Below are 26,158 nucleotides of genomic sequence, written 5' to 3' on the forward strand. Positions count from 1 at the left end.
CCCGGTTCGTTCATCTCTGCTCCAAGCTTAACCTGGCTCAGCCGGCTTAGCTTGCGGGGGGCTATTGTGATATAGGCTTAGTATTGTCTGAGTCAGCTTAATTATATTATTGTTATAACTGAATGATCAGGTTGTTAGTCTTGTAACTGATCATCACTCATATATAATGTAATCTTCAAGTCAATGAGAATTAGTCGAAATCATTCTCAACAAACTCTCTTCTCAACTAAATATCTCAATTAGATCCGCTAGTTAAAAAATATCCAAAGTTAGACTTTTGTACCAATTTTGGACAAAAATACCCTTAAAAACCCATATAACACTACTAAACAAAATTCATTCTCTACTTATTAGTATGTTGTTCATAATAAAAAAAACAACTAATCATTAATTAGAAAAAAAAAACAACTAATTATGTTGTTCATAATTAAAAAAAAAACTAATTTTTAGTATGTTGTTCATAATTAAAAAAAACTAATTACAAAAAAAAATAATTATTAGTAATGTTGTTCATAATTAAAAAAAACAACTAATCATTAATTAGAAGAAAAAAACAACTAATTATGTTGTTCATAATTAAAAAAAACTAATCATTAAGTAGAAAAAACAACTAATTATTAGTATATTTTATTAGAAAAAACTCTTTCTATTTATCTTAAATTATTAAAAATAAAAAAAATTCAAACATGTCGGAAACTCGTCGGAATCCATCGGAACTCGTCGGAACGTGTCGGAATCCATCGGAACTCGTCGGAACGTGTCGGAATCCATCGGAAATTTCCGATGAAGACCATCGGAATCCATCGGATTCGGTCGGATCCGACCAAATCCGATGGATTCCGATGATCTTCATCGGAAATTCCCAGATTAAAAAAAAAAAAAAAAAAAAAATCACCTCCAAATCTCATTCAAATCAACATAAAATAACTAATAACCACTCAAATCTTGTATCCTATCAATCCTACACTAATTAAACCATGAAAAAACCAAAAAAAAAAAAAAAAAAAAACTAATTTTTTTTTGTCATTTTAAGTTATGGAAGTTTGAGAGAGCTTGAAACTTTGGTGGAGATCGGATTTATGGTGGTTTCGGTCGGATTTGGTGTGGTGGGCGTTGGAACTCGTCGGATTTGGTGTGGTTGGGCGTCGGAATGGGGCTCACGTCGGATTTGGTGTTCTTTGGTGTGGAGAGAAAGTGAGAGTGAGAATGAAAGAGGTGGAAATAGATGGAGAGAGGGTTTATTTTGAATTAAGTGTATTTTCACCTAAAATTGATACAAAAGTCCAATTTTGAATATTTTTTAACTAGCGGGTCTAATTGAGATATTTCAATAACTTTTGGGTCTAGAAAATGAAAATTCTCATTGCTAATCCCTCCATTTTTTTTTGGCAAATGCTAAATAAATTCAGCTAGTATATTTCAATCTAAGATTTCTCGACAGTCTATGATATCAAAATCACGCATTCACGATTTAAATAAATGAGGACTACCCCAAAAGAAACACTCGTTTTTGAACTTGTTAAAGAGAAGTTTTTGAGCCCCTAAAATCCGATTCAAGTGTTATGTTGGGATGAATACGAATAATGTCCTGAGAATACAGCCCACACTTGATTAACAAAAAGAGAGCCAAAATAGCTACACGGCCCCTTTGAAATATTCTCAAATACAAATACGTTCAACCAAAAAACAACGGAGCTTTGCCGCCAATTACCACATTTCAAGCTGCCCAAAAACTGACTTCACAAGTTTTAACCCGAAGATAAGCTTAAACTGCAAAGCCCCTCCCAAAAACACAGCCTCAAAAGGCTTACCACTAGTCTGATAACTTGCCACCCCACGCCAGAAAGCTCTCCTGCGACCCGAATTCCTACCAAAAAATAAAAAATTATAAAAATGAATATATTATAATCACTCTCCTCGGAATAAAAAACATTCAAAATTGTAATCTCACAATCTGGCTGAGTCTGAACTCGGAAGGAGGGGTGTCAAGGAGGAGATCAGTGTTGACTGGGTCGGGATCGAGATTCTGACACGCCTCTAAATCCTTCTTGAGATCCTCCGCTCCGAGGCGAGCATAATCGGCAAGCTTGGGCCTGGGATTCCTCGAGTGATCACCGTCCTCGTCTCTGCTCGGGGACTGACTTTGAAGGAGATCATCCACCAGAGCCAGCCCTTCCGCGAGCTGCTGAGAATTCAGCAGATGCTGCGATTCGCTGTCCCACCATTTGGACTCCTCCTGATTCCCGTTCGCATCAGGACCCACTTCTTCCTGGCCTTCGTTTTGTTCGTTCGGCGGGTCCATTTGGTGTCGATCATCGTCACATTCATCCAGAGCATCTTCTTCCAGACATTCGATGCCCTCAAACTGAGTTACATCAACGGAAACCTTGCATTTGTGAGAGAATCTCCAATGTGTCTACTGGTTCTAATTCTATATTTAGCCCCCTCATAAAATGGATATATTGTACAAAATAGCCAAGATTTTTAAGTTCTAAGCATAATAGTCAAGTTATGTTGACTAAATTTGTTTTGACATCATCAATAAAAGCGTAGCAGCTTTTACCATTGTCAAAAAAATTATTTGACACCCGGTACTTACGAAGTTTTGTAACTTTGGGCTATATTGAAAATCAAATAGTTTCGTCACCCATTAAAAAAATTGATATTTTCAAAATCATCTTTCATTAATTTAGACATGAAACAATCATCACTTATTACAACGCTAAAACGTAGCAAACTCCATGAATGCTAAATTGTTCCATATTGAATTTATCTTTTTTTGGTTTTTTTTTTCCAGAATATTTGGTACCTCTCTTAATTTCGTATAAAATAAAACCAATCCCAATCAAGTTGCTCCATTTAAATTTTAGTGTTAATGAAAATGTTGGTAAAAATAAAACCATATTGTAAAGAATTTTTTTTTTCATGGTCCAGCCAATTTTAAATCAACTCTTATAAAAATTATATGATATCAAAAGTGAAAAAAATATATATACCTGTAGGCAGGGATCGTCGGTACACAGAGAAGTTGTAGTTGTATCTTCACCGGATTGGTCAACTTCAGACACTCTCCGCTCGCCGCGAGGCGGGTCCGGAGTGACAGACGTGGGAGTGAGCGGATCCGTTTTCACGGCATCGGCGGCGCCTTCAAACACGTCGCCTTGCTTCAGTTGGTTCTGCTGATAAAAGACCTTGGAGACGACGTACTCGCCGTCCTTCTCGTCCTCCTCGGTCCCCAGGTGATATTGGTGCATAACCCAGTTGGTCTTCTCGGTCTTGCCTCCTTTGGCCGCCGCGGCCATGTACAGCACCATGATCTTCTTGCAACCCCTCTGAGATCCATCGAGGTTCACCGGCTTCGTCCTCCCCGTCTTGTGCCAGCGCACGTCGAAGTCCCCGTCCCTTATCTTCCTTCGTTTCCGCGTCCCGACGCTGTAAGCCTTTACCGCTCTATGGAAGAAGTGGGCCACACTTCCGTCTTGCTTGACCCCTGAAAGGAGAATTTCACGTCACGAAGCCGTTTGGCGTAAAAACCCGGAAAAATTGAAGGGGGAGAAGATCGGGTTAAACCCACCCACCCGGTAGTTTCTTGGGATGCACGTAGCAGATCCCGTCGTTCTCGTCGACTGTCGGGATGAACTCGTTGATGAAGGGATGGGGTTCCGAATCCGCTCCGCCGACTTTGGCAAGCAAGTGCCAAATGATCTCCTGGTCGGATGGGTCGAATTTCACGCCTCTGGGCAGTCCCGGCCACTCTTGAACAACCTGGAAGATTTATCCCATCATAAGAACAAATATATATATATATATATATATATATATATATATATATATATTACCATAGACTGCATTTTCAATGATCCCAAGAAGAAGAAAGCTTCGAATTGAGAAGATCTTACAAGAGCAAATGCATTGTCTAACCCAAATCACGCATGAGAAAACAAACTTTATTCAGAAGTAAATGACAAATCCAAGCTCAGAACTTTTATCATACAAATCTCATTTTAAGTGGATTTTTTTTTTTTTTACCAACTCATGTTCAGGAGCCAAAGTGATGAAAAAATATATATGCATAATTATTAAGGTTTTATGATAAGTCGGCGGAATTAACATTTGGAGCAAAAAAGTAGGAAACAATGTTCGTATAGAGTCATCAATATGTTTATTAAAAAAAATTGCAAATTCAAAGATTAGTGATGCCTAAGACAACACCGGAAATTAACATTTTCTATTCACAAGATACAGAGAAGTGAGCAAATTATCTAAACAAATTGAAGTTTTTATAGTCCATAATATGACTTTTCGCTATGGCCTCTCTAGCCAATGTTTTCTAGGAAAGAAAAACCTTACATCACTGTTGTCGATCACGTATTTGCAACTTGGACAAGATCTCGTCGGGTTGCTCTTCCACTTTACTTCAGCTTCGTACGTGCATGATGCACTTTTGATCTTTGTCGCGATTCTCTTACTATCCACTAGCCACGACGTTCTGCGCGAACAAACACAAACGAGAATCTCACGTCCAGAAGTCAAATAACTGGCTTCACTAAACTATTAACGCATTGGTCAAATGCAGTGTTAAAACTACTCATTCCCATCTTGATCAGACACATCCTTGACCCGTTTACATAATCTTTATTCGCAATGACTCATTTGACAACCGAGTTGACGCTGATGTTTGAAATGCCTAGTTAATTCTAACACTAGATGTTCGTATCAAAGACTGGCATTTTTTATTTATTTCAAAGAAAGTTCATAACCACTCGTTTACATTTGACCCGAATACAATTGAACAATCACCTAAATGGACACGACCAGTAAGGTTATTTTATCCGTAAAAACGGAAGATTTCTTCAGAAGTACCACAGAAAATATATAGGTGATGGAAAAGTTCTCAACTTTCCAAAGTTTCAGAAAAGAAAACCCCTTTTCCTTTGAAAACAAATACAAAGCAATCTAGGCTGGAAAAATAATCAAAGCCAACCCCATAAGTGAGAGCTTGTTCTTTTTCTTTTAATTACGAGTTAATTACGTACGAAAAATAATCCAATAAAATAATCACAGAAAAAAAAAAGGAAATACCCGGCCATCGGAGAGTGTCAAGAAAGAGTCGACCCACAAAACTAAAGTAAATACTTCAAGACAAGATTTTGATTTCTGTCTTCTTCTCCTTCTTGTTCTTTTTCTTCTTCTTCTTCTCTTTTTTGCGAGCGAGTGGTTTCTCTAAATGTTACTGCGAGTCTCCGTTGACGCGGACTCAATAGGAAAGCGAGATTTTTCCTTGAATATCACTGCGCCTTTTGGCGTACGGTCGTTGTGTTTAATAAATTGTTTATAAAACAGTTGTTACCGGTAACAAAAACTGATTTAACGTTTGGTAAAATAAATATATTATGGCCAAAAGACTAAAATAGATATGGTCTTAAAAATTAAATAATAATTATTTATATGCTTATTTATATGCATATATATGAATTATAATTACAAACTAGAAAAATATGGACGAAACAAATTTATTTTATTTTTAATATAGAGTTTTTTAATTATTGACAAAAATGTAAACTACAAATTTATCGTTTCTACTAAACTTGCTGCAATCTCATCTCTTAACTTGTCCATACTACTCGAAGAAGTCTGACAATCTTCATCTTGATCTTCAGTTGTGTTGTTTTCATCCCCCTCACCATCGCCCTCTATCTCGTCGAATATTTCAAAATCCATCTCTTGTCTTGCATGCATTCGAATATAGTTATGCAGTGCCATAGTTGCGATAACTATTTTTACTTGATTTTTGAATGGATAACTCGGCATGACATTCATGATTCTCCATCTTTTTTTCCACACTCCAAAGCTCCGCTCGATGACGCTTCTCAGAGAAGAATGTGCACGATTGAAGATTTCTTTGCTTGTAGTAGGTTGAGTTCTTCTTGCACGAAAATGCTCCAGATGGTATGTTTGACCTTTATACGGACCAAGATATCCAGGCAAATTAGGATAACCAGCGTCAACCAGATAATACTTTCCTGTGACATATCAAGTTGAATATAATGATTTAGTTTAAACTGTATACAAGACAAAGCTATAAAAAAAAATTTAAAGTCATACCTTCTTGAAGGTTTTGGAAAGTTAATCTCAGTATCACGAAGAGAGGTAGAGAATACCCTTGAATCATGCGCGCTACCTTCCCAACCAGCATACGCAAAAGTGAATTTCATATTGAAATCACATACAGCCATAACATTTTGAGTAGGAATCTTTATTCTACCGATAAACGGTATTTGATCTGCTTGAGGTAAAGAAGCTGGAACGTGAACACCATCTATAGCACCAATGTAATCCTTAAAAAAAACAAATATCTCAATTAATTTATACAAAGTATCGATGAAAATAAATAACAAAAATATGATTATAATACCTTAAAATGTGGCATATATCTTGGATCGTTTGCTATTTCTTTGGGAGTACTCTTAAATTCTGGATCAGCAGGTTTTATGACATCGACTCCCATGAGACATAATATATCCAACGTCTCCGAAAAATATCAACTTATCGTCTCACCAGAATGTTGAAACATCTCTTGCACTAACCGGTTTCCTAGACCATGTCCTAGAATCATTAGAGTCATTCCTAAAATCTCCAATGTAGTCATATGTCTTGAACCTTTGAATCCGTAACTTGTTTCCAAGTTATTGCAAAAACTTATGAAAACCTCTTTTTCCATTCTGAACATTCTTTGGCACCGAATTCTGTTTCCCCTCAACAGCTCTTGAATGAAAATATGCCCCGTTTTTTTTTAATCCATACAAGGAACTTTATGTATGTATGTATCATAATAAATTTGCATCAATTGAGCAGTTTTCCGTATAAGGACAATGTGTTCATCATTTTCTTTTTTGGCAATGATTTCGAACTCATCATCTGAAGTGATATCCATTTGTTCCTGAAAAGAAATATGTAACAGATTGTATAAAAAAATAGTAAGTAACCATGGAATATAAACGAGACTAGCGTTCTCGTATTGTTTGATTATTTTAATAAAACAAAATAAAAAACAACTGCAAAACAATGAATGTAGTTTAATAACACTTATTAAATACGATTTATTAAAATTCAAAAGCTCGAGTTGCTTGGAGCTCCTCCTAGAGTAGAGCCATAAACTAGATTATACTCGTAATCTAGCCAACATTTTTTAGTATGCGGATCTGGCATTGTTGCAAACATTTCTCTCTTCTCGCGACTCTGAAATAGTCCAGTCGCAAAAATCCACGTTGGATGTCCTACATGAATACCTTCCAGTGACAAAACAACTTCCATTACTTCGGCGATACTAGTACCAGGCAAGTCTTTGCGTACTACGTATATGGTGTCGCTTCGCTCTTCTGTTGCCTTCACAAGACGCTCGATTTGAGAAGATAATTTAGCCGCTCCACTGACTTTGCTCCGTCCACCAGCCTTTTTAAACTTTGGAAAATTATTGATGTCTAGGGGATTTTTGCTGCTGTTATTAACACTCTTTTGAGGATTCGGCTGAGATACAGGATCCTCCGATTCATCACATCTTTCTTCTAAGATGTCAGCACTAGGAAATGTCTCACTTCCATCGTAATGACGAAGGTTAGTTGTAGATGAAAATGCATACGCTCCAGTTGCAACTATATCCTTGAACATCGTATCCAGTTTATCTTCGAACTCCGGAGAAATGCCTTCTTTGAGAAATTTTCCGAATTTTTTATTCTCCTACAAAAAAAAGTGTTTTCTTTGTTATAATTTAAATTTGAAGTTTGTAAATTTCTTTGATTATCGATACAAACCTTTATTTTACTACGCCACCACTCTTCACTTGCGTCAACGGTATTATTGTTACCATTCCATCCAAGGCCTGTTTCTTTTCCGATCAATTGCTTCCAGAGCTTCCATTCACACTCAAGCTTATTTTTCAACTGAGCTTTATCGTATATTTTTTGAGTTTTCTGGGAAATATTTTTCACCATATTCTCCCATCCTATTTTGGTGAAGCTTGTTCCCGGTCGATTTCCAGCTTCAATCACCGCAATACATACGTCGCATAAGACATCAACCGCATCATTATCCCATATTGCTTTTGTACGATGTCGTGTATCTTGATTTTCAGTCATCTACAAGTATACATTTAATTCAAATTACTTTTTACTACTATAAGAACATAATATTTAAAAAATGAATTATTTGTAGTATGTAACATATTAGTAATAGTAAATATTTGGTCTAGCGGTGTTTGAATGAAATCATTATTGAAATCATTAATTGTTTGAATGACATAAAAGTAACTTAAAAACGTATTTAATTGTAATAGTTTAAAAACTTATTTAATTGTTAACGTTTTAAAAAGTTATTTAAAATTAAAACTTATTCACGCTTATTTACTTTTAGTTTTAAAAACTCTCAATGGGAACCGAGTACTATTCTATTTCTCTCATTTCTCTAGGCACCTACACCGACTAAACATTTTTAGAGAGAGAGAGAGAGAGCGCGCGAGAGACAGAGGGAGAGAGACATAGAACGCCGGGGAAACGAAGCGGAGGTCAGAGCTCGCCATCGAGGTAAGCTCGTTTTTTCTTCAAAAGTTCTGTATTGAATATTTTTTGTTTGACGTAATTTTATTCGGTCCGAATTTAGGGTTTGTTTTGGGGGTTTTTAGCTGAGCTTATTATGGGTTTCTCTTTATGTTCTTATGGGTTTTTCGGTGTGAGTCTCTTCTCTTTCTCTTGCCGACAGAACCTACACCGATTGTATATAGGGTTTTAGGCTGAATTTTTTGTAATTACTATTCCTATTTCATTTTGGTTTTTTTATTCCTCACTCCGATTGAATATAGGGATTAAAGCTTTAAATTTTGGTTTGGAGCTTGTTAGATACTAAATGGAGAGAGAACCAAAACGCAATTGATCGTTTGTATAGACTAACGGAACTGACACATGATTTGATTTCGAGCTTGTTAGATACTAAATTTTGGCTTCCTAATTTTTCCTTTGGTCTCTTAATTTTGGTCTGTTTATTAACATAACTGGGGTGAGAACCAAAACGCAATTTTTGTTGCAGCTTGTTATATATCTTTATATATACAGTTCTGTTATGGTGAAGTCTAAGTTTGTTATATGATTATTTGTTTCAGAAAGCAACAACGTGGTCCTAAAGAAAAAGAGGCTGTTGCAGAGCTGACCAAGCTTGCTTCAACCAAAAGAATAAGAACCGGTGATTTTTCAAAAAAATTTACAGGACCTAAAAAAAGGTAAGATTTTGTTGTAGATTTTGAATCAGCTCCACATAATTAGATACTAATTTATATTTATATACAATGTTAACTTGATAACATAGATAAATGGAGTAAATAATTTACCTTTATGCTGGAATCACTCATCAAAGGATGAAAACGAAAGACCCTTGCTTCAACTGCGTTGTTCCTCAGGTTTGTTTATTTATATTTAACTGTATGTATTTACAGAAGGTCTGGTTTGATATATGTATACACACGGTATGGTTATGCGTTAGTGTTTACCTTTGACTATGTGTTGAGAAATTATAGGAGAGTTATTAGTGTTAACCTTTGAATATGTGTTGAGAAATTTTAGGAGATATATTTATACACTCGGGTATGCATTTTCTGAAGTCTGGTTCAATATATTGATTTGTAAGAGAGATTTTAGGAGTAATTTCGGGATTTCATAATTACGTGAGGATAATTTAGTAATTGTATGAAATAATACATAAACGATTTTACAAAAAGCTAGGAATCCTAGCTTTTGGATCTCACGTTCTATTTCAGAAATCGCTTTTCAAGTTTTTTTTAGAAATTGTTTTACCAAACGTATAAAAACAGTTTAGCTTTTCTTAGAAACAAAAACCGGCTTAAATAATCTGTGCCAAACACGCCCATTGTTTTATTCGGGGTTTGGTTTGAATTTTGAATAAGTAAATACCATTCTGTTCAATATTAAGCAAACTTTTTGTTTATTTTTTATATTTTCAAGTTCATTCTTATCCCTAGTGTTCCCCATTAAGTATCGGATCCCAATCTACTACCGCTACCCAACCACCGTAAGCTTAATGATATTTTACTCTTGTGAGATTCCAATTGCATCGGTATTAGGGTCCGTGATTCGACCGATTTTGTCATGACGACATTAGAACAAAACTTTCCAGATATATCCCAGTTATATAAACAGAGACAATTGCTCACATGTAAAGATGCTGGTCCAAGCTTAAGAGATGCATTATTTATTTATCAACGAGTTTTGGTCTAATTTATTGTCTGTCATTATAGGAATTCGCAGAAGAACACAGATCGAACCACTTTGAAAAGATGTCCTCTAACAGTGAGCATGAAATGCGGGCTCTTCTGCTGAAACTTTTCAAAACCACCGCCGAAGTTCAGAGGTCGACCCGATCTCAGCTAGATAGCTTGACAGCCGGGCAGTCTTCGCTTCAGGAGCAGCTCGATGTTGAGCGAGCTACCCTGCTGAGTTCGGCTGGCTCGATCACCGTAAACGAGAGTACTACGACTTCGGAGGAAGGTGCCTCGAAATGGCCTCGTGACAAGAAGAAGTACTACGACTTCCATAAGAGCTACGGACACGAAACCTTAGATTGTGTCGTAGCTCAGAAAGTTCTCATCGAAAAATATAAAAACGGAGAACTGAAGAATGTCGATCTGGGCCCACCACCCCAGAAAAAGGAATTCAATAACACTAGACCCCGAGGAAATCCCTCCCTGAAGAGTGGAGGGGCAAGGGAGGAGGATAACAATGCATCCCAAGCAAAACCCCGAATAAACTATATTATGGGAGGTTCCAAATTTTGCATAGATAGTGTGAATTCCATTAAGGCACACTAGCGCCAACTTAAAGGTGCACCAAGGTCTTCAAGACCTCAAGAGAAAGTAGATACCACGATCTCATTTAACGAGGATGACACTAAAAGGCTATACGGGCCCCACGACGACGCTTTGATCTTTGAGCTCAAAGTGGGCAACTGCATAGTAGCTAGGATCTTGGTCGATGGCGGAAGCTCTGTGGACGTCATATTCAAAGCCGCTTTGGATAGGATGAACATCAAAGAGGCTGAAATCGAACACAAACCCAACCAGCTATCCGGGTTCAATGGCGAAACGACCCATTCTCTAGGAGTCATTGAACTTCCCGTACGGGCCGGAGACGTGAACCGAATGGTCAAATTTACCGTACTTGACTGCCCCTCCTCATTCAACGCCATCCTCATGAGACCTTGGATACACGAGATGAGGGCGGTGCCTTCAACCTCCCACCTATGTGTATGTTTCCTGACTCCTAATGGGGTACAAGAGATCAGGGGAAGCCAAGAGGCATCCCGAATTTGATATATGAGTAACCATAAAAGGATCGTCGAGAAACTCAAATCAGAAGAGAGCAATTCTGAAGGTCCTCCCGACAACAAAACCGACGAGGGTCAATAGCAATTAATGACCATCGGAAGCGGAACCACCGATCCATCACCAAAGGAAAAATTGGGGGATAAGGATGAACCAAGCGTAGAATTGATAACACAGGTTCAAATCCATGGAACAAATCCCGAACGATGTGTGGGTATAGGAGCTGAATTAAAGGGAAGCATACGACGAGAGCTGATTGATTTCCTGAAGAAAAATAAGAAAACCTTCGCATGGACAACCGAGGACATGCCATGTATAGATATTGAAATCGCCTCACATCAACTCAACATGGATCCAAGCCATAAACCCGTGAAATAGAAATGAAGAAAGCTTGGCCCTGAAAGAGCCAAAGTAATCAACGAAGAAGTGGAACAGCTATTGAAAGCTGGATTGATACGAGAAGTGAAATATCCCGATTGGCTAGCCAATACCGTCGTAGTCAAGAAGAAGAATGGCAAGTGGCGTGTATGCGTCGACTGCACTGATCTTAATAAAGCTTGTCCAAAAGACAGCTTCCCGCTACCCCATATCGAACACTTAGTCGAAGCTATGGTTGGTCATAAGATCTTATCATTTATGGACGCATTTTCAGGATACAATCAAATCCTCATGCATCCAAATGATCAAGAAAAAACTGCATTCACGACCGATAAAGGCAATTATAGTTATAAGGTAATGCCATTCGGGCTCAAGAATGCAGGAGCCACGTATCAACGATTGGTGAATGAGATGTTCGCCGAAAAGAAAGGAGAGACAATGGAAGTATATATCGACGATATGTTGGTAAAGTCCATGCGAGAATCGGATCATGTCCCACATTTGGAAGAATGCTTCGGAATTCTTAACAAGTACCAAATGAAATTAAACCCATCCAAATGTACCTTCGGGGTGTCCTCCAGAAAATTCCTTGGGTACATGGTAACTCAAAGAGGGATAGAGGCAAATCCGGATCAAATTCAAGCGCTCCGAGAATTGCCCTCTCCTAGGAACAAAAGAGAATTTCAGAGACTAACGGGACACGTCGCGGCCCTTAGCTGATTTATATCCCGATCAACCGATAAATGTTTGCCTTTTTACAAACTGTTGAAAGGAAACAAAAAACTTGAGTGGATCGAAAAGTGCGAGGACGCTTTTAAACAGCTGAAGCAATACCTAGCCAAGCCTCAGGTCCTGGTCAAACCCAAAGAGGGAGAGCCTCTCTACTTGTATGTCGTCGTATCACCCACTGCGGTGAGCGGGTTACTCATCAAAGAGGAGCGCAGAGACCAAAAACCAGTCTTTTACATTAGCAGATCACTCATTGATGCCGAGACACGATATCTTGCAATGGAAAAACTGGCTCTAGCCGTCTTCACGGCAGCTCGAAAGCTCCGCCCGTACTTTCAATCCCACTCAATAGTGGTGACGACAACTCAATCCCTATGCTCATTTCTCCACAGCCCTAAATAGTCAGGAAGGTTAGCCAAATGGGCTGTCGAGTTAAGCGAGTACAATATAGAGTACCGTATTAGAACTTGTGCGAAATCACAAGTTCTAGCCGATTTTCTCATCGAACTCCCTGCGAAAGAAAGTGAAACAACGAAAGACGTCGGAATATGGACCCTCAAAGTCGATGGTTCATCAACAAAACAAGGGGCTGTAGTTGGGATACATTTGGTATCACTGCACGGGGAAGTGATCGAGCAATCCTTCCATCTGGACTTCACTGCCTCGAACAACGAAGTCGAGTACGAGGCGCTAATCGTAGGATTGCGTCTAGCAAAGGTTGTAGGAGCAAAATTCATATCCGCTTTTTGCGATTCGCAACTCGTCGCGAACCAATTTAGCAGAGAATTCGAAACAAGAGACGAACGTATGGAAGCATACGTACAAATAGTAAAAGAGATGACAGACCAATTCGATAAATTCGAATTGACTCGCATCCCCAGAGGAGAGAATAGTACCGCCGACGCCCTAGCCGCACTAGCTTCGACCTCAGACCTCGCGTTGAGCCGCATCATACTGGTGGAAGTAATTAAGAAATCTTCTATCACTACCAAGAACACAAGTATAATGGTAATAATAGAAGAGGGGGACTGGAGAAAGGATATAATCAAGTATATCTCCGAAGGTCACACCCGAACAGACAAACAATTGCGCCAAAAACTCGTAAGCCGAAGCGCAAGATTCTCCCTAATCGACAGAGTACTCTTCAAGAGAAGTGTTTCCGGAATTTCCTTGAGGTGTATAGGAAAGGACAAATCTAAATGTATCCTTTCCGAAATACATGAAGGAGAGTGCTGAAATCACGCGGCCATATGAGCTTTGGCCATTAAAATCAAGAATCAAGGATATTTTTGGCCAACCATGATCGCTGACTGTGAACACCATTCATGGAAATGCGACCAATGCCAAAAACACGCCCCGAATATCAAACAACCAGGGGAAGAACTATCCTCGATCTCCGCCCCATACACATTCATGAAATGGTCTATGGACATCGTTGGTCCTCTGCCCAACGCACTAGGAGAACTCAAGTTCCTCCTAATCACAACAGATTATTTTTCCAAATGGGTTGAAGCCGAGGCATTCGTCTCAGTGAGGGATGTAGACGTGAAAAACTTCATTCGGAAAAACATAATTTGTCGACACGGAACGCCTCAAGAGATAATCATGGATAATGGATCCCAATTCATATCAAAAGAGTTCTGACGCTTCTACACAGCCGAAGGAATCACATTACGTTTCTCGACGCCACGATACCTACAAGGAAACGGACACGCAGAAGCTACTAACAAGATAATCGTTAGTAATATGAAAAAGAAACTCAAAGCCAAAAAAGGACGATGGGCCGATGAACTCCCTAGAGTATTATGGGCCTACCATTCAAGTCCACGAAGGCCCACTGGGAAAATCCCATACTCTCTGGTCTACGCGGTTGAAGCAATACTGCCCATCAAACACGAGATAAGAACAATTCGCACCATATACACGAATGATAATGAAGAAACCAACAACAAGATGCTTCGCGACTCTCTCGACTTGATAGACGAGAAGAGGGACCTCATTAGTGCGCATGGATCTATACCGATGATCCATCGCCCGATATTACAACAAAGGTGTCAACTTCCGGGAATTAGACATCGGAGATCTCTTATTGAGAAAAGTTTACCAGAACAGAGCCGATGAGAACGCTGGAAAGTTAGGAGCAAACTGGGAAGGACCGTATCGAGTCACGGAAATCCCATGTGTGGGTATCTACAAACTCGAAACACTCGATGGCATCCCAGTATTAAGGTATTGGAATGTCATGAATTTGAAAAAATATTACTGTTAGAATAATATCACAATAGTCGAACTACGTAACGGATTGATCCCAAACATGGGTACGTAGGCAGCTTTGTGACAAGGTTCATCCCCCGCCTCATATAAACGAGAGAAACATGGAACGAACAAGTTCGATTCAAATAAATTTGCCAAGCGTGGTAGATTCGACTTACACCCGCAAGTGAAAATGCCTGAGGCTTTGTTCATGCGCAATGTACGATAAACCACTCTAAGTCTGACTCAAGAACGAAGAAGGACTTAGAGTTTTGGTTCGAAAAACATATCATGTATAAGGCATCACCTAGAGGTGTTCCGTATACATAATCCCGATACGACTAAGGGTTCGACTTACGATGGCCGAAACACATCGTACAAATAAGCTGTGAAGAATAAACGCCTTAATCAATAAGCGCGTTCATTCAAACGTGAAAGCATTAAAACGTTGGTTAAGGATAATAAGTTACAGTTTATAAGTAATTATTATCCAAAGAAAGCATAAACAAATATAATAAAAACTTCCACGGCATTTAATAAGGGAAATTAAAGTCGAGGGATATGTTCGAACAAAATAAAAAAGAAAGCAATAAAAAAAGAGAGGAGTTCGACAACTTGCCCACACACGGGCACAAAAACAGATAAAAACAAAAAAAGGGGGGTCGAGGCGAGCTTAAGCGGATTTTTCCTTGGCAGACTCCTCTCCCTTCGAGGTCTCTCCGGCTTCATCGATGGACGTGCGCACGGCTTTCGAGCTGTCCAGCATCGAGCCGAACTGATTCGCCATGTCAGTACTCTCCGACATCACCACGTCCGGGGGTGAACGGTCCTTGTACGGAGTGAACTCAAGGTCCTCGGCCCTGGTAAGGGAAGGCAAGGGCACACCGTCGAGCTCAGCCTAGAGCTTCTCTAGCTCATCTTTGGCCTCCTGCAGCTCGGTGGGGGCGTAAGTGATCTCCTTGTTAACAACCTCCTGGAAGATCGTTGACGCAGCCTTAGCCTGGTCAAGGTTGCGCATGATGGTCGTCCTCTTCCTCCCCGCCGGGATGAATTGGCGGTAGGCCATCAGCGCCCCTTTGTACTTCGCCCCAGCAGCCTTCCTGCCCAAACGGATGCCATCGTCCTTGGCAGATCGATACGCTCGGTAGATGGATCGATTCTTCGCTTTCTCCTTTGCCAAATCGGCATTCACCCGCTCCAACTTAGACCCCAGGTTGCGGTGAGCGCCCTCAGCCAAATCGAGCTCTTTCTTCAGCTTGACCCGTGCCCTCTTGGAATCCTGGAGTCGATCCTCGAGGTCCTTCTGGCGACAAACATGCTCGCCCGCCTTGGTGATGAGGAGATCCATCTGCCCGAGAGTGCCTTGGCACTTCACAAGCTCGTCCTCGGAAGCCTTCAGCTTGGCCCTCAAGTCCTGGTTCGTGAGCGAGAGGCGCTCACACATGACCTCGTACCCGAGGAAGCCTTTGTTCATCTCGGCCAAGAACTGCCAAAAGAACAAATGGTCAGAATCAAATAGCGAGTGAAATTTACCCGAGAACCCGTCGCACTGACAGAGTGGTAGTAGCTCGCCCCATGCATCATTGCGACGTGCGGGAGCCGGTACTCGGGGAAATTGAACTGACCCAGGAGGCCGGCCGCCACCGCTGGGTCCTCGCAGACCAGCTTGTCGATGTTCCAGTTGAACGTCAACTTGCAGGATCCCTCTTGGGATCCCTGCGATGGGCCAGACTGTGAAGTCAGCTGACGAGACTGCAGACTAGATCTTTTCACGACCTTTCCCCGGTCATCAGATCGACCCTTCTTCGGGTCGCTCGGCTGCTGGGAGGTATCGTCGATCCCTTTCCTCTTGGCCTGAGAGACCGGGATCGCATGGGATCTTCACGGGCTCGGCCAAATTCTTGGTGACTTCGGCACCAGAAGTCTTGGCGACCTCAGCAGCAGGGGTCTCGACAGCCTCGGTCTCACGGTCGAGCTCGATGGGTAGCGTGGCGGGAGGAACCACGACTGTGAGAGCTCCTGGAATCCTAGAGTAGGATTCGGCGCCGCCAGGTTGGCGGGCTTAGCCTTCCCGGCCGATCCAGATGCGGCCCCAGTATCACCGGCCACTCTGATGGCCTTCCTCTTAGTGCGCCAGACAACGTTCTCGTTACTCATCTCGGAAGGGGAAGGGAGACCGCCTGTAGAAAAACACGGGAATCTGTTAGAAAACGAGCATGAAAACACAGCTCGACCAGGCGAACTTACCTGTAGAAGGGGCAGAGACCGGCTTTGACGAATCGAGCTTCGGAGAAACTCTTCCACGAGACCTCGCCGGTGCGTAACTACTGGACTTTGAAATCGAAGGCTTCCGACGGGTAAAGTACGATGGGATTCCAATCATAGATCGCTGGTAACCCCTCCCCCCCGGTGTGTAACTACGAGACTTTGTTCCACGAGACCTCGTCGGTGCGTAACTACTACACTTTGTTCTTCTCTGCAAAACAAAAAAAAACAGGACGTCAGTTCGGATTCCAATCATAGATCGCTGATAACCCCCCCCCCCCCCCCCCCCCCTTCCAGTAGATCAGTACCACAGTCCGTCTTCCACTGGACGGATAGGCAGTTCCTCACTACCTCGACGGTTTGATCACTGATCTCGAAATAGAAATATTTCGAGCCCCTGTTCTTGTCCTTACGAGGGAGGTCAGTAATGACTCCCTGGCGAGGTCGGTTCGCCAAGTAGAAGCACATCGGATGGTGCTTCGAATTGCGCTTTGCGACCACCAGACGGCCGAGGTCATTAACGTCCAAGGAGACTCCGACCTCCCTAGATGCCAACAACAACGCCATCACTTGGCGCACAAAGTTCGGACACATCTGGGCGAACTAAAGGCCCAGATGGTCGCAGAACTCTATAAGAAGTTTAGGCACCGAGAAGCGCAGCCCGCACTCCTCGAAAAATACTTGGTACGCACAAACGTACCCAGGTATAACTCGTTCAGCAGACTGGCCTCTCACCTTCACTTTTAACCCGTTCGGGAAGTCGTAACGCTCCCCCGTGTCGGCGAGGTTGCGCTTCATCAAGGTTGACGACAACGACAAGTCGCTACTGGGATCCTCGCTCTTTTTGTCAAGCGTTGACATTTTTTCATAGAAAAAATATTCTAGTCTCACGCAAAGAAGAAAGAGGGAAAAGTGAAGGATAAAAGCCCAAAACGAAGGTCGACTAGGCTCAAGAAACCTATAAGTTCACTAATACAATAAAGAAGGAGGAATAGTTCAAGGTTTTGACGCGAGAGAAATGGCTAAACCAGAAAAATCAGAAGAGAGAAGAAGAAAAAAAGAAAATCACGACTTTACCTTAGGAGCGGCGAATCAATGGATTTTAATGAGAAAATCCAAAGGCCAGGGTTCTTTATTTATGCGTCAAATCAACGGTTGGGATTCCCGAGATAATCGCGATGATTATGGAAACGTTTGGGTTCCGAAACACGGTTATGGCAACACGAGTCCTGAATGCTTGCCCCGAGACAACTAAAAAGAGGAAATACTCGAGTATTTCGTCAGATCTTAACCAAACTGAGAGAAATCTCGGTTCGACTAAAAGTATATTTTATATTATACTACCTTATAATATAAAAGATACTAGGGGACAGATTGTCGTAGTGGATATCGCCCCGCTCCCCCGGCGAGTTGGGCCAATTAGGCCTAAAGCTAGTTCGACCAAAAGAGCTCAAGATCATCGCGAGTTCGGCCCAGCGCGGTGACAAGGTCTATCATCAGAAGGGGAGCAGTAAGGCCCAGTTCGGAGCTCGAGGCCCTTAAACCCTTCGTCTCTGAAAGATAAGCCCGACAAAATAACATATACCTGCCACTTCTTCGAGGAATCAGTCAAGTCGCCTGGAGAAGAAGACGAGCTATTGTCGCCGTTTTTCGGACAACGATTTAGGAGCCCCAAACGGTTCGACCCAAGGCCGGAACAAGTGGTCGCGTTCGGGCTCGAGCGTGTCGGACTTGGTATCCCAAGTCGTCCCTTAGCTGTTGGTGGTGTCTATTTTATTCGGGCACCTGAAAGGCAAGCAAAGAGGTGTGAACTACAAAGGGAAAAAAAGGGGGGTTGCCCCTGTTTACCTCTCCGACGCTCAACATTAGTAGAAGTGAGATGGTTTGTAGAGGGTTTAAGTGTTTAGGGGCCGAGACTTGAGAGAAACGAGCGAGGTGTGAGTTCGGCAGCGTTTCAGTACTCAAGAATGGATTACCTTTGGAAGAGGGCAGGCTTCTTGTATTTATAGGCGACCAAGGGGTCATTGGAGGGCCCCTTGGCCGAGGCCGACCTCGGGCCAGCCGATGGCCGAGGATAGCATAGGCTCGGCTATTTGGCCGAGGATAGCATAGGCTCGGCCATTGGTCGAGGATGGTCGATGGCCGAGGATAGCCGATGGCCGAGGATAGCCAGGCTCGGCCATTGGCCGAGGATGGCCGATGGCCGAGGATGGCCGATGGCCGAGGATAGCCGATGGCCGAGGATAGCCAGACTCGGCCATTGGCCGAGGATGGCCGATGGCCGAGGATAGCCGATGGCTGAGGATAGCCAGGCTCGGCCATTGGCCGAGGATGGTCGATGGCCGAGGATATCCGAGCTCATGAGGCCGAGGTCGAGCTTATGAGGCCGAGGTCGAGCTCGTGAGGCCGAGGTCGAGCTTATGAGGCTGAGGTCGAGCTCGTGAGGCCGAGGTCGAGCTCACAAGGCCGAGCGGAGGTCGAGCTCATGAGGCCAAGGATAGCTGAGCTCGGTCTTGGGCCGAGGCTATTGGGCCGGCCATTGGCCGAGCCGGCCCATGGGCCGATCAACGGCAGGGGCAAGTCTGATCGCTGTTTTGCCCTTGATTGGTCGCGATCGGGGTCGGGCCGATAACATTAGCCCCCGAGTTTATCGTCGAGTGAAGCTCGTGCGGTAAACTCAAGATTCTCGTCATCGTCGGCCCACCGGAGCGACCCATCGTGAAAAGGTTTGACTCGAGCCTCTTTTACTATTTATTTTTTCTTTCTCTGGTCACTTTTCGTCTTGCCTCGCTACACGTGCCAATGGACCCTACCAACCACTTGTCGGGGCGTGGGTCCGTCGAAGATGACCTCTTCCCTCTGCTCGGGAATCAAGATGTAAACCTAGACGATTTTTGGGCGCAATTCTCATCCCCTGTGGCTACCCAAAACGCAGCGCCCCCATCATCACTTGTGGGCAACAGGTCGGTTGAGATGGCTGGAGGCGATTTCCGCTCGGTCGAAGCATGGCTGACCGACATGGAGGAGGGCACGCGCACCGGAGGCGTCGCCAGAGGGGACCCTGACGTCGTCGGGGACGCGCGCGGCCCGGGGGAATGTGCGTCCGCCGAGGGGAGTCCACGCGAAGGTGGGCCGACCCCCGTCGGCCTTGTCTGTGCCGGAGGCGTTGCCGGGAGGGGCCTAAGCCGCGCTGGTGGAGCGCCCGTCCTGGAAGGAGTCGCGCCGGCCGAGCCGGGCGCAGGGAGAGTCGCGCCGGTCCTGGGTGGCGATGTCGGGACTGTCCGGCAAGCGGGCGGCGGCGAGAGAGGCCCGGGTATTCTGGGCCCGGCCCCCCCAAGGAGGGATGCGTCGGTGGAGGTCGACTGGAGGTGGGGGGCGCCGATGGAGGACGGCCGAAGGCGGGCGGCGTCGTTGACGTCAGCGCTGGCGCCAGAGACGTGGAGCGCCGGCCGGACAGCGCCGGCCAGGGGGCGGCGGCCGAGGCGCTGGTTGCCCTAGCCCTAGGGGTCGGTGGCGTCCCACATGGCGAGCCGGGCCATGCTGCCGGTCCAGGCGCAAGCGCCAATGGGCCGGGCAAGAGCCCAAAGAGCCTGGGTGATCTGGGCGCGCGAGGGGACCCTCCGGCCAGGCGAGACACTAACGATGGGCCCGCTGCCGGGTCGGACAAAGGGAAGATAAGGACGGCTGGCTCGGGCGGCCGCCGTGGGGGACCCGCCGAGCCGGGAATCGCCCCTGACGTTGGAGGCTCGGGTGAATCGTCGGACCGTCGTGCCACATCGACTGTCGTTGTCTCCCTCACGGCGCGAGAGGAGTCGCGAGCCTCGGCCTTCCCGACCGAGGGATCTGCAATCCGCGATGACGTGGACTGCTTGGGCGTTGACGTCCCGAGCTCGCTCTCGGTCGTTAGTTTCACGAGTTTTAGGAAGCGTTACGGCATCTCGGATTCGGTGTCGATCCTGAGACCGTTGCCCGATGATCGCCCGACTCGCCCTCGGAAGGGACACGCTGCCATTCACGAGGCGAGTCTTCGCGGAGGGCTAAGGTTACCTTTCCAACCGGTGATCCAAGAGCTATTGATCCGGTTGGGGGTGCATGCGTCGCAGATGTCTCCGTCCTTCTACCGGGCAATCGCCGCGTGCCATATGATGCTCTATCGAGCAAAGAAACGGGCAGTCACCGCAGATGATATTCAGGATCTCGTGGTCGTTCACGGGGTCCCGGGGAAACCGGGCTTCTACTATGCGTGCCCTCGAAAGCGCATCTCCGTCGTTACCAAGGTTACCTCGAAGCATCGGTACCCTTGGGTGTGGGTTTCCGAGTCGACCTTCGGGGCGGCGCCCTTAACGTTTGGACCCGCGGTCGACTTTCCCTCCGTCGGGGACGCATAAGATTCTGAACTCGTATCCGTGATCAAAGCGATCCCAGATTCGAGGCGGCAGAGGTCATTGTTTGAGTCCCCGGACCTAATGGCGAGGACCGGGTGGTTCGTGCCTTATGACAACGCTCCTCTGTGTCCTGGCCTTGGCGTGGAGGTTACGGAGGACCCTGTATCAGAGGCGGGGGGTTCGTCCGCCCCTCCCCCCGACGTGGGGGGTACTAGCCGTTCATATGCTTTCGCGTTATCGCGCTTTTTGTTGTATTATGCTTATCGTGTGTGTTCTAACTCAAAGTCGTCTCTCTCTCTCTTTCAGATACCATGCCCTGACGACATCGGCCTCGCACACACGTGCCGAGAGTGCCACCTATCGATGAAGCTACGACCGCGGCTTGCCCCCGAGCTGAGGTTCGCCAACGAGGGTCGCCACCGCGGGCGGGGAACGAGGTGAGCTCTTCTAACAAGCGACCGTCGTCGTCGACTTCCTTCGGATCACCCTCCGGCCACAAGCGCGCCCACACATCGACGGTGTCGGATAGCATGGATTCGATGCTCCTGGCGGAGGCGGCGGAGCTGAGGGATCAGTGCTCCCGAGGGATTCTTGAGACCTCTCTGCGGGACTTCAAAGGTTTGCTGACGACAAGCAATCTAGAGCATTTCCAAAACGGGATCGGCGACTCCCGAAAGGTACGATTCGCTTGCTTGTCTCATGCGTAACCATTATGCTCATTTCGACTATACGTATATCGCTTGTCTCTGCAGATGCTCGCACGTCAAGAGCAAAGCGACTGCATTCTCCGAGACTTGCTGCGACGCATGGAGATTGTGGAGAAGGACAAGGAGAGCATGCCGGCCGCCCATGCTGACGCTCTAGCGGGAGCCCGCACCGCTCGAGAATTTCAAGCACTCGAGGTGGAGCTGAAGCGAGCTCGCGAGGAGTCGGCGACCAAGAAATTGCTCCGCACGGCCGGGTAGACGTCTCGGGAGAAGGCGGAGCAGGCGGCCGACACCTTCTTGGGGGAGACAAAGAAGCTCCAGGCGGCGCTCTCTAGCCGGGACGAGGAGCTGAGCATCGTCCACGCTCGGCTGTCAGCGAGCGAGATCTCCCAAGTCAAGGCCGAGAGGGAGATGGATACTTTGCGGGCGGAGGTCCAGATCCTCGCCGAGGAGAAAGACGACGCCGTGCAGTCCAAGACGGACTTGGAGGATGACTGGGACCTCGCGCTGGAGGCGGCCCGTTATGAGGCAGCCAAACGGGTCCGAGATGCGACCGCGAAGGAGAACGTGTCTCGCGGGACCACGTTTTCCTTCTTCAACGTCATGTTTCTTCCTCTGGACGACGAGCCGCCTGAGGACGACCTGCACCCCCAAGCCCCCGCGGAAGCCGCCCAGTCGACAAACCGTCAACTTGACGGAGAAGACATCGGCGGGTTTGGCGCCCCTTGCCCCGAGGATGACAAAGAGTAGATCGACTTCGGCTCGGAGTAGCCGAGTTTTCTTCGATTTTCCGCGCACTTGTTTAGCGCTTGCGTCGTGCTTTCTTTCGGAATTTTGTTATGTCTTTCTTTCGGTAGAAGTTTGCCGTACTCTCATACTTTTCTTGTTGGATTGCTCGTATGACATTGTTTGCTTTAGTTAAAGCTTTTTTGTCTGTTATGCGTCTTATTTTCTCGACTTGCTATGCTTAGCGTAATCGATTCGTGCGATGTGATTGGTGCGTGTCTTACGAGCCCGGCTTGCCCTACCTAGCGTAACCGGTTTGCACGGCTTACTGCCGCACTTGGCGGTGAAGCTTCCCGCGGACGCTGGCTAGACCAGATTCGCCCGGCGGGTGCGACCCTCGGCCATCCATTCGTGACTCGTTGCCTACCGGCGTGTGCGAGCTGGGTGGCCGTCGCGCTATGCTTCCGGCGAGTACGCTAACTAGCGGCGTGCGTATCGGGACGAGCTTGCAGTTCCCAGTGAGCGTGGTACTTGTCGGTACGCGTGTCACGTTTTGGGTTTTGACTGCCGAGATCGACGGTCCGGTGCGCGGACGCGATCCACCGACGCCCCGTTCCCTATCGGTGTGCGGGGCGTGGAATTGTGCGAGAGCGTCGCGCGGGGGTCGGAGGTCCGGTGCGCGGATACTACTTGATAATGCTTAGCTACCTTTCGGCGCGTAAAACGTGTCATTATGAGAGCTCGACTAGATGAGGTGACGAGCTCGACTAGATGAAGTGACGAGCTCGACTAGACGACGTGACGAGCTCGACTAGACGAAGTGACCAGCTCGAAGTGACGAGCTCGACTAGACGAAGTGACCAGCTCGAAGTGACGCGCTCGACTAGACTACGTGACGAGCTCGAGTAGCTGGTGACGAGCTCGACTTAGACAAGGTGACGAGGTCAAAGTCCCAACAATCCGTTAGCCCCCCGAGTTTCTCGGGTACTCGCAGAGAAGATGAGAAATTGTTACAAAATAAGGTAAAGGTTTCGAAGCGAAATGTAATTCGATGACAATGTTGAAATAGTTAAAAAAAATTACATTCCCAGGCCGTTTGGCCATACTTGAAATTTAAAATTGTCATTGCAAAAATCGAAAATGAAATGACATATCAAAAATATAGAGTAAGCTGGAACGGGCATCTATTGGTAGTATTGCCGAAGGTGCTCCGCGTTCCAAGGGTGCGTGAATACGAGTCCTTCCAAGTTCTCGAGCTCGTACGTGCCGTTGTGGATGGCTCGGCGCACGCGGAATGGACCTTCCCAGGTGGGGCCCAAGACTCCCGCCCCTTGCACTTTGGTGTTTTGGAATACCCTTCTGAGGACGAGGCTTCCGTCGGCGAACCGTCGCAATTTGACCTTGGAGTTGTAGTATTTTTTGACCTTCCTCTTTTGTGCAGCAAGGCGGGTGAGCGCGTCCGCCCTCTTCTCATCTATGAGGTCCAGCTCGAGCCTGATTGCGTTGTTGTTGGCGGCTTCTTCGTATTCCTCGATGCGCAGGGTTGGCAGCTTGGTCTCGACGGGTACCACGGCCTCGATGCCGAACGCGAGGGCGAAAGGGGTTTCGCCGGTCGCGTTTCGCGCGGTGGTTCGGTATGCCCATAGGACCATGGGAAGCTCATCGGCCCAAGCCCCCTTTCTCTCCTCCAGCTTCTTCTTCAGATTCTCCTTGATCGTTTTGTTGACCGCCTCTACCTGACCGTTGGCTTGAGGATGGCGGGGGGAGGAGAAAGTCTTGCTAATGCCCAACTGTTCGCACATTTCTCGGAGGCGCGCGTTGTCAAATTGCTTTCCATTATCGGTCACAATCAATGCGGGGATCCCGAAGCGGCAGACAATGTTCTTCCAGATGAAGTTCGTTGTGTTTGTCTCGGTGATCTTTGCCAGCGGTTCGGCCTCTACCCACTTCGTGAAATAGTCGATCGCCACGATCGCATGCTTGTATTGCCTCGGAGCCATAGGTAGCTCGCCGATGAGATTGATTCCCCACTTCGCGAAGGGTCGCGGCACGATGATCGGGCATAGCGGGGCAGGCGCTTGGCACGGGATGTGAGCGAACCTCTGGCATTTGTCGCATTTTTTGGCCCACTCGTGGGAGTCCTTTTTCAAGGTTGGCCAAAAATATCCGAGCCTTAGAAGCTTCAATGCCAATGATTGTCCGACGGCATGGTTTCCGTGTTGTCAATGGTGCCCACAAGAAGAGTTGTAGTCTTTATTTTGTACATTTGATGTAATAAAGTCTCATGAAGACTCTTGCTTGTAATTGCCTATCTATTCATTAATAAAGTTGAAACGTTCATTCATTCTTTCTTTGTTTGAAGCTTTATGATAAAACCTTAGTCTTTTAGTCCATAAACAAACTTAACAACTTACGAAGAGACAAATGTAGATTTGCATGAACAAACTCTTCGTAGTTTGCTTAAAACGATATATTCGCAATCTTAGGGTCAAAGGACTATTGACCTCAGTATGATTGTTAGAAGAATCTATGATGTCTGGTTATGAGGCATTGAGAGTTGGGGACTCTATAGTTCTTCTAGGTATCTTCCGAAGGTACTGAATTGACCAGTGCACTTCTAGAGACAATATAAGAACAAACCATTTAACCTCTTATGTCTCGAAGTCACTATGTATGAATTGCATCATGCTTACCTTAATCCTGAAATGAGACATGCCATTTCACACCTTAGTATTCTCATTTGAGAAAGTCAAAGTTCGGACTCACTATGTGATTCCGAACAAGGCCTATTGGTGAAGTACTAAGTTGTGAGTATGTCATGAGTAACTTTGTGAAGTTCTCATAGATATGGAATTCATGTACAAGATTGCTGAAATGCAATGTATGTCACCTCATGCTTTGTTCCTTGGAGTGTGAATAAATGAACTGGCCTGTGTCCAAATTGAGTCCTGACTCTTTTGGATGAAACAATGTGACTTGTTAGCTCCTCGTCAATACATTGTTTCTAACTTATTCACAAGCGACAAAGGAGTTGAGGAAATAACAGCTAGAAGGGTAAAATGGTAATTTAGTAAATCCCGACTAGCTGATGACATTCATGAAGGGTAAACATAGATAATATTTAGTGGATCCGCTCATCATAATTAGGTCGAATTCTTGAGTAGAAAATAAATTCATTTGAACCGAGAGATTTTCAGTGTCAGCTCTTTAGTGGAGTCAGTTGGCATTAAGCTAAACTTGGAAAAGGTTTGTGAACTTTTGAGTCCAAGTGTTTAGCTAAAGCTTTGTTCATTTGGGTCCATGAGGTCACTGTCACATATCACATCGATAGG

General features: G+C 45.2%; 2 protein-coding genes, 1 long non-coding RNA gene and 1 pseudogene across 3 annotated transcripts; 2 read left to right on the forward strand and 2 right to left on the reverse strand.

Moving 5' to 3' along the window:
* Window positions 1-1,584: 1,584 nt before the first annotated feature.
* SOG1 (NAC (No Apical Meristem) domain transcriptional regulator superfamily protein) lies at window positions 1,585-5,311 on the reverse strand. Its single transcript, XM_089609232.1, has 6 exons — window positions 5,083-5,311; window positions 4,351-4,489; window positions 3,579-3,765; window positions 2,997-3,490; window positions 1,952-2,365; window positions 1,585-1,867 (listed from the first exon to the last, which is right to left on the reverse strand). The coding sequence occupies exons 1-6, from the start codon at window positions 5,088-5,090 to the stop codon at window positions 1,814-1,816; spliced, it is 1,296 nt and encodes a 431-aa protein (XP_089465358.1). The 5' UTR covers window positions 5,091-5,311; the 3' UTR covers window positions 1,585-1,813.
* Window positions 5,312-5,562: 251 nt separating this feature from the next.
* On the reverse strand, window positions 5,563-8,135 carry LOC149402423 (uncharacterized; annotated as a pseudogene).
* A 284-nt stretch (window positions 8,136-8,419) lies between these two features.
* Window positions 8,420-9,901, forward strand: LOC149402424 (uncharacterized). Its single transcript, XR_016296190.1, has 3 exons — window positions 8,420-8,579; window positions 9,152-9,268; window positions 9,355-9,901. It is a non-coding gene; the product is annotated as an uncharacterized LOC149402424 (long non-coding RNA).
* Window positions 9,902-10,339: 438 nt separating this feature from the next.
* Window positions 10,340-11,371, forward strand: LOC149402425 (uncharacterized). The gene is made up of 2 exons (XM_089608371.1): window positions 10,340-10,823; window positions 10,884-11,371. Exons 1-2 carry the CDS (start codon window positions 10,340-10,342, stop codon window positions 11,369-11,371), a joined length of 972 nt encoding a protein of 323 aa, XP_089464497.1.
* The last annotated feature ends 14,787 nt before the right edge of the window (window positions 11,372-26,158 follow it).

This window comes from Urtica dioica, chromosome 3 (genome assembly GCF_054948205.1).
Source record: "Urtica dioica subsp. dioica isolate 48M chromosome 3, U.dioica_male_clone48M_v1_H2, whole genome shotgun sequence".
Taxonomy (NCBI): Eukaryota; Viridiplantae; Streptophyta; class Magnoliopsida; order Rosales; family Urticaceae; genus Urtica; species Urtica dioica.

Bases quoted from the DNA above. Each gene is read 5' to 3' on its own strand.
- SOG1 (XM_089609232.1), bottom strand. The intron at 3,766-4,350 runs GTAAGGTTTTTC...TAAATCTTCCAG, and splicing joins ACGTGATCGACAACAGTGAT to GTTGTTCAAGAGTGGCCGGG. The intron at 2,366-2,996 runs GTATATATATTT...GATGTAACTCAG, and splicing joins CCGACGATCCCTGCCTACAG to TTTGAGGGCATCGAATGTCT.
- LOC149402425 (XM_089608371.1), top strand. From the start codon at position 10,340: ATGTCCTCTAACAGTGAGCATGAAATGCGGGCTCTTCTGCTGAAACTT. The intron at 10,824-10,883 runs GTTCCAAATTTT...GCCAACTTAAAG, and splicing joins AATAAACTATATTATGGGAG to GTGCACCAAGGTCTTCAAGA.